The sequence below is a fragment of the Chaetodon auriga genome, chromosome 17, assembly GCF_051107435.1.
Source record: "Chaetodon auriga isolate fChaAug3 chromosome 17, fChaAug3.hap1, whole genome shotgun sequence".
Lineage (NCBI taxonomy): Eukaryota > Metazoa > Chordata > Actinopteri > Chaetodontiformes > Chaetodontidae > Chaetodon > Chaetodon auriga.
In genome coordinates this window covers 23247997-23260930 of record NC_135090.1, presented here as the reverse complement: position 1 = coordinate 23260930, position 12934 = coordinate 23247997, and the positions used below count along the sequence as shown (strand labels likewise).

Here is a 12934-nt window from a genome sequence, read left to right as displayed (position 1 = left end):
AGTGTCTTGGCAGTCAGACCGTCTGGACTCCTGCAGGAAAATAAAAGCCTGGTTGGTTGTATTGATGGCAGCGAAGCATATGTTCTCTGCATTTCTTTCAGAGCGTGTTTGCTGTGGTGCAGCAGCATCACGCAATCGTTTTCTGCTTCATGAGAATCACTTTAGCGCGCAGTTAAACCAGACCAACTGAGGCGGACCGGTTTCAAAATGAGTCCAGGAGTCAGAGTGTTTGTGTGTCGCTGATGAACATGAATGAAGTAAAACAGCCAGACTCCGACGCCCAAAGCCTGCCTTCAGTTTGTCGGTGGATGGCTTTTACATGGAGGCCGGAAAGAGCTGCAGCGGTTCATCAATCAAATGTTTAAGAAGCAGTGCATCATGTGATTAACTCCATTTTCATTCAAGCTATGGAGTAACAATTAGGTCTACTTATAAAATGCTCATTAGCTTTTCATTCTTCTACATTTAAATGTAATTGCAAATCATATAATTAGGTTACAAAAGTAAATGTGCGGTTTTATCCTCCATTTAAAGGGATTGAAGCTGGTTTTACCCTCCAATGTTTTACCCTCAGCAGTGACCCTGCAGTGACGCTGTTTTGTGGAAAGATGAACGTTGTGGTTTAAAGACGTTAAGGTTTGGAGCCTTCATATTGCAGTAATGACCACATGGTTGGTCAGCTGTAGCGGGAAATGGTCACATTGTAGCGCCTGAGCTAACAGGAAGGAGCTCCTTGTGTTGGAACTCGTCTGCCGGTCCTCCTCCAGACGCTCCTCCTGAGGTTTGCTCCTCCTCTCTGTTGGTGTTAGCCTGCAGAGGAGCTGATGTCACGGAGGAGACTGAACCTCGGACTGTTGTAGGTGTGAACCGTCTCACGGGAGACAGACCCGGTGTTCATCGCTCTGCTCTTCGTCTTCTCATCCTCCTCTTCACTCAGAGTCTGCCTGTGCTGTGTTTTTTCTTTCTTTCTGTTTCCTCTCTAATCTTTCTCTTTCATTCCTTCTGTCCTCAGCCAACCTCCGTCTCTGCTGCAGAGGTGGAAACTTACCAAACACACTCATCCCAGTCCTGACACAGTACGGCCTGATAACCACTGAAGCATCGTCTCATTCTCGTGGTGCGTTCATGGTCCCTGATTTCTTTGTCCCAATCAATCAGCAGTGAGTGATGTATCGATCAAGTTGATCATTGTCATTCGACACATCATGACTGCAGGTAACGTTTGTCGTGTTGATTGAAGACGTATGAGTCTCAGGAAGATGACGTCATCATTCTTAGTCCCGCTCACAGAGCTCTCATTGGTCAGTTGTTTCTCCAGCTGTGGGTGAGCCGATGATCACATGATCTGTGCTCTCTGACAAAGTGTGTACCGTGTTGATTTATTTAAAGGTTTTTTGAATCTTTCATGACAATCCATCCCATAGTTTGAATGACATTTACTCAAAAACCACAAATGTCAACGTCACGGTGGAGCAGGAGGAAAAGTCCAAAGGATTCGTCCTCTGTGGACCATGAATGTTTGGTCGCAGTCTTGGTCTCCACCAACTAAAAACATCTGGCTTTCTTCTAAATGTGCCACAAACCCAGGAGCTAAAAGAGGCAGAAAACCTGCTGCAGAGTCTCACTTCTCTTACTGATTAGATTAGTTAATTACTAATATTTTAATTACTGGAGCTTTTCACAGCAGTGTGTGTGTGTGTGTGTGTGTGTGTGTGTGTGTGTGTGTGTGTGTGTGTGTGTGTTCGTGCAGATCCAAAGCAGTTTGTCTTTTAAACCAAACGTCTGTTTTATGGTTTTGTTGCAGTTATTACAGAAAAAGGTTTTTGTCGAGGATTTGTCCAACAGTGACGCTTCGCCCTCTTCCTCCCTCCTCGTACACTGAGCTTCTTTCAGAGACTCGACCGTAATCACGGCGGTTGTGGTGATTATGCGGGCTTTGTTCACAGCTCAATCACGCTGAACTCCATTTTCACATTTTCTGTTGTTTGCGTGGAGAGGATGAAGTCATATCTCGTCTCCGGGTCTCTTCGTCCTCACCCGTCTGTATCTGCTGTGGGTAAAGTGTCCCTCTGTCCCTTTGTCTACCACTCTGCTTCTCTTCTGCCATCTCTATTGTCTTCCTTGTCCTCCCCCGGCGTCTCCCTCTCTCTCTTTGCATCACTCTCTCGTCGTATTGTTTGCTGAAGGTCAGCCTCTGACATTGGAGCATGTGCTCTCCACAGAATGAAACCAGAGAGCTCAGATTTGCTTGTCTGACTCTTTTTTCTCTCTCTGAGCTCGATCTAGACAGAATTATGCAAGAGCTTAATTCCAAAGTGAAATCCATTCATGAACGGCTCTCTGCTCTGTCCCGCTGTGAAATCTGAACTCAGATAAGACAGAAACGCCGTCGCCGTCGCCGTCGCCTGGCCATGTTCTGTGTTCTTCCTCCTGTCAACAAAAGGCTCGAAGCAGCCGCGACTGTTTCTGCTCACGGGTCCTGAATCACAGGCTGATGGATCGTCTTCCTCTGAGCTCCATTAAAACACGAGTGAGCACACACACATAGTTTATTCTGACTCACACACACACACACACACACACACCGTCCTGCTGCTGCAAACACTCACTGCAGCACCAAATGTGGATTCATCCGCCACTGAAAATAGTCCCAATAAAAGCACAAGTTCCTCCTGCTTGTTTGATAAAAGATAACTATTACTGAGCCTTTTTAAAGTACTCTTTTTAAAGTCTTCAGTGGGAACCAATGGACTCGGACCTCAGCACATGCCCCCCCCCATATCACATGACTTCCTGCTTTGCTCCTTCGCTTATTAAAACGGCCACCAGAGGTGCCGTCGCGTGAACACAGACGTGCTGTGAGTTGTTTCAGGGCGCTTGCTGAAATGTTTGGCGCCGTCGTTCTTCTCTGTCTTCGCTGTAAATATTTAGTAACAGCTGACCTCTGTTTTACAACGTTGCATTTGTCCAACATCAACACAGTGAGGTTTAGGAACAGCTGGTGCAGCTCGGTCCTGGTCCTGGTCCTGTGGTTTACTGGTTGGAGGGTAATCTTACAGCTTGTTATTTGCAGTTTTGCCCGTCATGTGTGTTCTCATAACGCCGCACACACCAGGGTGTTTGCTGAAATGTGGGAACGCGGCGACATCAAACAAAGACGAGTCAGGAAACGTGAGCAGCCGCCAGATCAGAACACAAACATTGGACTGATGAATCAGAACGATCCTTTAAGACTTCTGGCTTTTGTTCCGCAGCGTTGGAGGTTTGAAGCTCTTGTTATTACATTTTATGCTCAGATGACTGTTAGTGTAATATCTGCTCTCCAGCTAATGTGACATGAAATGAAGAAGTTTTCATTTCATTGATTTGTTCATTTTCCCCCCTTGAACAAATTCATCCTCCTCTCCTCTTTTTATTCCTCCTCTTCTCTTTTTATTCCTCCTCTCCTCTTTTTATTCCTCCTGTCCTCTTTTAATTCTTCCTCTCCTCTTTTTATTCCTCCTCTCCTCTTTTAATTCCTCCTCTTCTCTTTTTATTCCTCCTCTCCTCTTTTTATTCCTCCTGTCCTCTTTTAATTCTTCCTCTCCTCTTTTTATTCCTCTCCTCTTGGTATTCATCCTCTCCTCTTTTCATTCCTCCTCTCCTCTTTTAATTCCTCCTCCCCTCTTTTTATTCCCCTCCTCTTTTAATTCCTCCTCTCCTCTTTATTCCTCCTCTTCTCTTTTTATTCTTTCTCCCCTCTTTTTATTCCCCTCCTCTTTTTATTCCTCCTCTCCTCTTTATTCCTCCTCTCCTCTTTTTATTCTTTCTCCCCTCTTTTTATTCCCCTCCTCTTGGTATTCCTCCTCTCTTTTATTCTTCCTCTCCTCTTTTTATTCCTCCTTTCCTCTTTTATTCCTCCTCTCCTCTTTTAATTCCTCCTCTCCTCTTGGTATTCCTCCTCTCTTTTATTCTTCCTCTCCTCTTTTTATTCCTCTTCTCCTCTTTTAATTCCTCCTCTCCTCTTGGTATTCTTCCTCTCCTCTTTTGATTCCTCCTCTCCTCTTTTAATTCCTCCTCTCCTCTTTTAATTCCTCCTCTCCTCTTGGTATTCCTCCTCTCCTCTCACCTTCCTCTCTCATTCACAGCTGTTTCATCCCCTCTTCTCCCTCCTCTCTCGCTTACAATAAATCCGTCCACACCTCCACACATCCCTCCCCTCTCGCTCTCTAATTGACACTAAATTCACCTCCCCCCTCCATATCTCTTTGCTCTATCCTCCTCCTCTCGCTCCTCTTCCTCCTCTGTAACTGCTGACGGTGGAGTTTGTTTTTTCCCTGCTGGCTCGCCTCTGGAGCTTTCACCCCAGCGGTTGGACTCCCCCGGGTGCAGAGGAGACCCAGGGGTCAATCTGTCACCTTCACACCGCTGCAGCTGCCCTCCACCCATGCATTCATCTGTCTCTTCTTCATCCCTCCCTCCTCATCCCTGTGCTGCACTGCTCCTCAGTCTTCATACTCATCTGGGAAAAGAACAAAAACAGCCAAAGGATTATGAATTTTCTGAAGTAAACAGGGTTGTGGTGACACGTTACAGTAATAAATTACTTTTTGCACACACATCTGTCGACACTGATTTCAGTTGACCTCGACGCCATCTTTATGAAACCTAACCAATAGTTTTCATGCTCAGACCTGAACCACAGTGTTAACTTAAACACCTCACGTCCTCTCTGAGTCTCCTCTCCGTCCTTCATTCATCCACCGTCCATCATCTCCACCCTGACTTCCTGTCCTCTGGAACATGTTTCTCCGTCACGATGCGCTTCTGCTTCTACTAAAATTACCTGACAGGCTTTGAGACCTTTTATGGACATCCACTTCCCGTCACATAATTCACACGGCCTGGGCTCCATTTCTGTATTAACATGTGAGGTTCTGTGACCTCTGAGGACCCTGACAAGGTCATGGTACACGGGGACACTTCAGATACAGGTTTTCCAGTGTCCAGGTCCTGTTGGTTTTGCTCTGTTGAAGCTCAGTCAAGGATGTCAGCAGGTTTCTCAGGTTTATTCCATTTGACATTTTAAGTGAGTGTTTTCAGTAACTCCTCAGTGTGTTTGTCTCACGGTGATGACTGCACATTATTGGACATGATGTTGGACTGGGAAAGGAGTTTTTGATGTGATGACACAGTGTACTGTAATGTGTGGATGTACAAAAAGTTACAAGACCCTGAGAACAAGTGTGAAGTCAGCGTTTTAGAAACGAGTGCCCTTGACATTAAAAGATCTCTCACCTCCTTTTAGACAAATTTAAGCTCTCAAATAATGGGCAGAACGTTTATCAAGAGCTTTTATCATCAGCTGGAAAAAGGCAGCCTTTATTTGGGACAGGCCTTCAGGGCGAAAAGTGGATCTTCACGTTTTTGCGCTTCTAGTTTACTTTCTTTTAATCAGATCAGTGTTAAATTTTTGTGGGGTTACCATCTGTCTGTCAGATTAGCAAACATGCTAACCCCGTAGTATAGGCCTATATTATATATTTTCTTTACACACATGTTTTTGAGCCTGCATTTGTTTACATTTTGGCAGATTCTGCACACTTTTAATGGTGCTAATTGGCTGTTGGCGGTTCCTGTGTGCATTGTGCTCATGGATGTACAGACCACGCTCGGTTACTTCGCTGCTGAAGGAAACTGAATGAATCTGCAGTTAGGAGGAGCATCTTTGTCTGTGCTTTGGAAGTGGATGTATGGATGTTTATTTTCAATCCGTCTGGAACGAGCACGGTGAATATTTCATTCCCTGTCACGTTCAGAATAGTACTAAAGAATACACAAACTGCTGATCCTGAAGCTTTCAGTATGAAATCTTTCCCTGTTCTTCACTGCTTGTTTTTCTCGTCTGCGGCGTCTCCTCCGTCAATACCTCCCACTGCTGTTTCTAAATTATCTGATGAATAATGTGGCGTGAAACTCTTTAGGTTGTCGATAAATGTCTCAGTGCCGGTGACACCAAGACAGATTCCTCTGCTTTTCTTCTGCCGCTGAGCAATGAGGTTTAGATAATGTTTTATTTTTCCTCCCAGAAAAAGGATGAATAACTGCCACGCGGCAGGGAGCCGAACCCTTCCTTGTTCTTCCCATCAGCTCCCATCTGTTCTTTACTTTTTTCTTTTAATGCTGTCAGTGCTGCCTTTCTCCTCAGTACTCCTTTATACATGCTGGTGCCTCCTCAGTCATCCCTCCATCTTCAGCTCCTCAGCAGCTACACACAACAATAACACTCAGCCAATAGTGACTCAGATCAAGGCGCATCTGCACACAACCTCCCAGCCAGTTCTGTATGTTGTCTTGTTTTATTCATTAGTGTGAATGAGCTGTGGACATATGGAGGCATGTGAAGGTAATTTAATGCAAATGTGATTCTAAATAACTAATTATGCACGTTCACTGGTGTCTAGCTCACAGTTCAGCTCTGAATTAATGCACTGCTTCTGTTGACACTGGTGGGGAGATCTGTGGATGAATCCTGTGCACACAGTAAGAACATGATCTGTGCACATTCATCATGTAATCAGCAAAATTTTGTGCACAAAGGACAAAGAAAAGTTCTAGAAAATGACAGTGACTTGTCCTGAACAGTTGTGTGAAATCAGGGTCTCAGTGTAGATGAATTGTAATATAGTTCAAATTAAGAATAGCCTGACCTTAAACATGTCCTTCCAGGAATATTTTGTTTCTATACCACTGAATTTCAAAAAGGAAGTTTTTTAAGAGAAGGACATGCTACGTATGTTCGTGGACGTACAAAGCGTCGTCTCGGGTCCAGTGGGGAGTCTAAAGGACCACACAAGCAGACTGGATCAGAACAACAAGCAGACAGGACAGGAGGAGATGACGGAGGAACAGCTGGACTTCAGAAACCAAAAACAGCAAACAGCATCAGCAAAACTGAACCAGGGCAAAGTGCAAAAATCTGTCCGAACATGTGAATAAATTCCCTGAAGTTAAGATCATCTTTAGCAGGAAGGTTCACGTTTGCAGCAAATGTCCAAAAAACAATTTGGGCCAAGAACGTTCTGAGAAGCTCCTGATGTGAATCCGGGATTTGTTAGGATTGTTCAGAGACGTCTTTGAACGTTTTTATTATTTTTTCGCTTTTTTTTTCCTGTCGCTACTGCACTTCGTTGAATGTTTTCCTGTAGCAGCTTTAAAAGATTGTGCTGCCTCGGTGGACGTATGAGCTTTGAGTGCTTCAAAGAGCTCATATTGTCTTATCTGTGTGTTTCTTCTTCCTCTGAAGAACAGACCATCCTGGGGTTCCCCAGCAGCTCACATGGTGGAGCACGGCCTCATGTACTAACCACAGGGGCCCTGTGTCAGGGACCCCGGGTTACATGCCATCCTCTCTCTCCTCACCCTTTCCTGTCTCTCTTAGTTGTACTAAAATACAGGCAAAAACGCCCAAAAACGAAGATTATTACAACCCATATTTAGGTTTAGTGTTAGGCTGCGACCTCTAGTGGCCATACTAATTATGACGAAAGCAAAGGAGGAAGTCAGGTGATGATGAAGAGGGAGGAGGTCGGCGTGGGTCAAACACAGGAGAACCTCTGACCCTCTGACCCTGCCCCTAAAACAATCACTTACATCGTAACTACTGTATTTATTTTAACCCGAGCCGCCATCTTTTCCTAAAGCTAACCATGCAGTTTTGGTGCATAAGCCAAACCAGCCTGAGACGTCTTTCCCGGGACGCATCACTGGTGCTCTGAATGCTTAGACTTGTCATTTTGGACCTTCTCTGTCTTTTTATACCTGAGGACATGTTGCACAAGAACTGTTATTGTGTGTCCCTGAAGTTGTAGCAGAGAGATAAAATGTGATGTGAATGAAATGAAACACATTCAGATGAACTCTAACAAGTCTTTGAACTGTTGCAGGATCCCATTAAAAAACAGAAACAAATGTTCCTTTGCTGCGTGAAATCCATTTTCCTCACTCTGTCACTCTTGCTCTGCGCCATGCTCCTTCCTGTCGCTGCCTGTACCGCAGGGCGCCGCTTTTTTATTTCGTTTTATTTTGTCTGGAGCAGGGCGGCGTTACGAGCAGGAATCGAACCTTCCCCCTCTTCCCTCCCGCTGCCTCCCTGCTGTTTGCAGAGGCAGAAATGTGTCGTGTGTCAGCGGCTAAATGAGGGGATTACCATGTCATTATAGTGGTTTGAGTCAGCAACACTCGGTGCTTCTTGATGCCGCCACTGCAAAACAAAATCTCCTTATCCCCTGAAGGGAGGGAAAGCTAATATCCTATATTTTGGTGAGCATTAAGGGCCATTACCAGACAGACAAAGTGCTTTATCCAAAGCGCTCCTCTTTGTTGGGTTGGAGCTTCCTCTTACTCTTTAATTGCATCTGAAAAGAGGTGGGGCAGATATCATCCTTCACATCAGAGAAGCTCACAGCCGGCTCTGACGTTTCCACCTCTTGCTGAATGAGGCGGTGAGCAGGTCAGGCATGAAGCAGGAAAGTCAAATTTACAATATAACCTTTAAAGCGCCACTGTGACGATGGAGCTGCAGGTGGAGAGGAGGGATGGTTTGGGTTTTGAAGATTAAAAGGCGTGTTGTCTAACCTTCTGTGATGAGAAATGTGTTCATGTTGACCGAAGCAGCTTCAGTTGAGTTTGAAATGCTGGCGATGCTTTTGTCCTGCAGAGCTGAATCTCTAAAGCTGTTCTTCTTCAGGGATTTCTGTCGTCTGCGAGCAGTGAGAGCCAAAGCACAAAGTGTGTGATGTTACGTAACGTATTGTACAGTCAGGCTGGTGGATGGATGAATCAACACTGATGTTCCAGGTTTATGTCAGGCTATTATTGTTTCCCCATTTTACCACCTCCCCCTAAACCCTGCAGTGGTTTACTGCTGCTTCCACTGTCACTGCTCACGTTTTGTTAACTTACATCAAATTATCAGACGGTCTGTTGTTTCTGACGAAGCTTTATGATGTGCTCTTGCATGTTTGCTTCATATTTGCGGTTTTGTTTGTGTATGGTCGACCGTTAGCTAAGCTAGTCCTGTTAAAGCTTCTCGTTCTCGTGCTGCAGATGCTCATATGCAGTTTGTAGTGATAATCTTGCAGATCTACAACAGAATTCATGGTTATTTTTTTATCTAGCTAGCTAGCTACGTAAGCTAAAATTTGCTCCATGACTTAGTTCAAAATGCTTCCTCAGGCTTACTTTTGAATGTTTCCAGCTGACTCTCACAGAGCAGGTAAATATGCACTTCATGGTGACATGCATGATGTCATGCTAACAGGCTGAGGCTAAAGCTAACAGGCATAGAAAAGTCAGCGTCACTCGCTGATTATCCGTGCAGAAAACATGGAAAGTAAAGAAACAGCACCGTTCTTTTGTTGCAGTGTGCAGTTACATCGTCCTGATGTCATAATTCTGTTGAGGAAAATGTAAGATCGTTGAACATCAACCTGTTGACTTGACAGCTTGTTTGTATTTTCAGTGTTTGTGAAATTCCCTCCTGGTTCCTGTAGACTTGATGGAGTTCCCTGATACTCCCGATCTGGAAAAGCCGATGTTTGAAGTCTACGGTATTACAGAAACATGGATCTCTGCTTCGTTATTGTGTCGTCTTTCTGCACGAACAAACACCTCTCACACATCTTCTCTTCACTCTCTTCATCATCTCCAAATATGGTCTCATATGTCCTCGGGAATGTTTGTTTGGCGTATGGCCGCCGCCTCGCCGGCCCTCGCCGTCTTCACTCGTAAAGCTGATGAACCGGGACTTTAAAGCCTCCTGCTCTGCTGCACTTTCTGTAAGTCGCTGCGAGTGAGTGTCGGCTAAATGCCTCCAATGTAAAATGAGATGGGATTGAAAGCAGTTAATAGAGTTGAGGCTGTGATTAGCCTTGGAGCTGCTGCAGTGAACCGCAGTGGCGGTTGGTATCAGCAGGGTCCCGCCGGCTCTGTTTGCTAGCTGACATGATAGCACTTCCTGCAGGAAAGACCCTAATTAATTGTTATCATCATTTGTTTATTTGTGCCTGCGGCCGTTTCTGGTTTCCTGTCTCGGCTCACCATCACGTCTCTCTCTGCCCACTTTTCTGTCACTCACATTGTTCTCTTCATGCTCTTTCCTTACTGTTTCTATCTCCCCGCCCCTCTTTCAGCCTCTTTTCCAGTCTTTTCTCTTCGTATCTTCTCTAACATCTCACTGTCTCTGTTCCTTTCCTTTTCTCTCTTTCTCGCTTTGGTTCCTTCACGTTGTTTCTGGGATCGTTGGCAAACAGCAGGTTGGTTTGCAGAGTCGTTGTGGAGGTATGTCTGCTCAGGACTCCAGATCCTCTGAATGCTGCATGTTTCTGCACCTCTTTGGTGAACTCCTCTTCGGCAGATTTGTCACTTTTCCCTCCGTGTGATCCACTAAAGTCTGTATTTTTGCTAACATTCTACATGCTGCCACGTGCTGTACCAGAGGGGTCACGTCTTATCTCAACGTTACAGGCAACTTTTTTTTTGATGTCTAAAGGTTAAAGATATGGGAGATTCAGAGAAAACACTTAAATGGGAGGACAGTGGAGGGTAAACACAGGAGGGTTAATCGTCTTCCTGTGCGTCCTCCGTTAGCCGTAAGACACGAGCCCGTTTCCACCAGGGTCCATGAGGGTCGATGAGTGTCCACCTCTGATCTGCAGAACATCTGGTCCTGAAGCTGAGACCTGGAAGAAGTCTTTGGCTCCAGCTGATCACCTTGTTTCTATCTTTGCCTCTTTTTGATCAGGACTTCAGTTCACCGACAGTCAAACCTCGAGCACTCATCAACACAACAGAGTGTCACTATCTAATATAACTATCAGTCATTCAGCTTCACGAGCAGACATCATCTCCATCACTCATTACAGACGTCTCCTTTCCCCTCCCCCTCCTCCTGCTCATTGGACGCTTTTATCTTCCGCCCGTCGTCCCCACGTCCCGCTCTCTGCCATCCAGCTCGTCCCCATTGACCCAAGCCAATTTAAATTCCATTTGGGGATCTCATTTAAATTCATATGGGACGCCTCATTGGCAGGGCGGCGATAAACATTTAGCGAGGGGCGGGTTAAACAAATCAAGAGCGTGCTGCTGGCGGGTTAGAGGAGCATCGTGTCCATGCGGAGGCGAAGAGAGGAAGCTGTTGCATGATGGGATTGAACAGCGGTGGATGTTTGTTGGTGCTCTGCGCTCACTGTGTTGATGCTCTGAGTACTGAGAATGCAAACATGTAAAACACACACACACACACACACACACACAGACGCCTGCTAATGAAAAAATCTCGCTTCAGTCGCTGTAATCTACTTTGAAGATTTGGACTCGTTTCGTCACGCTCCCTCGCTCAGCCATTTTAAATCTCTCTCTCTGCAACATGTGATCGTCTCTTGATCTCTCGCACACTGTTGTCCTTTTCTTTCAAGCCTTTCCCTCCTCTCTCTCCTCTTTTCCTTCTCCTTTCCAGTCTCTCGTGCTTCTCTCTCCCACTCATTTCAGCATTTTGTCTCAGTCTCTTGTCTTCTCCGCCTGCCTCGTCTCTGTCTGTCTCTCTTGCTTTCTCTCAGGTTGCATCCACACTAAGCTGTCTCACAGGTTGTTCTTCATCCCCTCTGAAACACCTGGATGACAGAGAAACTGCTGAATCTCTTCTTCTTTGTCCTCTTTTAGCTGGCAAACAAGGAGCCTGTAGACTGCAGACAGTCAGTGTTCAGCATGGGGACGTCTGCGTCCTCTGCAGAGTCTCAGCTGTGCTGCTTTCTGATGAAGACCAGCTCTCGTTTACATGTTTCCCCCCAGTGAAATGCAGCTTTGACTGCATTTTATGAGCCTGAAGGACGCCGCCTTGGATTCACGTCTTAATAAGAAGGATAAGAGGTCACATGTCTTACCTGAACAGGTGCAGGAAAACTTAACAGCATGTATGAACGCTTGATTGACGCCTCCAGAGTCCTCAGGATAGCTTGAACTAAGTGAAAACACCCGTGAGCTGGTGGTGTGGAAAGCCTTTAAAGCAGCACTTTAAATCACTCATTTTGTATTTAACTCTTTTCTTGTTTTATTCAACTTATTTGAATGTATTCGATTTTATCTTATTATCTGATGAAAAACATGGTTCACTGTTCTGGGTGTAAGTCTGCCGTCGGCCATCTGAAATAGGTGACCAGTGACAGCGTGTTGCCGTTACCAAGCAACAACCTTCAAGCTAGCAGCGCTAATGCTACGAACAGAAACAAGCTATCAGCTGTTGCCTTTTGTTTTTGCGACGGCACACCTGCTGCTGCTCCTGGTTGTTGTTTCTTTAAAAAGCTGATTTCTCTTCAGTGTGAGTCTTATTTTGACAACGTGGAGTCGGTGCTAACACGTCGAATGTACCAAATGTTTCTGTGTACAGCAGCGCGTGACTAAAATGACGACGTGCTCATGAACAGTGTTACTGTGTGGTGACAGACGATGTGTGTTTATGGAGCAGCAGCTTCATAGCTGCGTGTTGATTTGATGTCTGGATGAGTTTTTACAGGCTGAGGCTCAGGTGTGGATGAACAGGTGTGGCAGAGGATGATGCTACCTGTAGAGTGAAAGCTGAATATGTGACCTGTGGGAGATTATTGTGGATGCAGCAGTCATGAATCCTCCTGTCCTGCAGGTGGCGGTACAGGCGGCCAGCAGACCATTCTCCATGAGGAGCAGTGGAAGATGCCGGCTCTGCCAGCACTGCTGCTGTCGATTTACGTCGTCGTCCTGCTGCTGACCATGGCACCGCTCTCCTTCAGCCAGGCCAACACCCTCTCTGCCGTCCGGATGGGTGAGTACTGTCACCGTGACGCGTTCGAGTCCGCTATCCACATTTCTGCAGCACGGAGAACCTTTAGAGTAGAGTTTTAAACTCCATGTTCCTGTTTGA

General features: G+C 45.7%; 1 protein-coding gene across 2 annotated transcripts in view; it reads left to right on the top strand.

The window, feature by feature from the left end:
• The window catches only part of LOC143334974 (glutamate receptor ionotropic, kainate 5-like), a 145225-nt gene that overhangs the window by 85594 nt on the left and 46697 nt on the right, over positions 1-12934 (top strand). For both annotated transcript variants that reach the window (XM_076754048.1, XM_076754047.1), the window contains exon 3: positions 12677-12835. In XM_076754048.1, the coding sequence (XP_076610163.1) occupies positions 12727-12835 (109 nt within the window). In that variant the 5' untranslated portion in view covers positions 12677-12726. The remainder of the gene's footprint in view (positions 1-12676; positions 12836-12934) is intronic.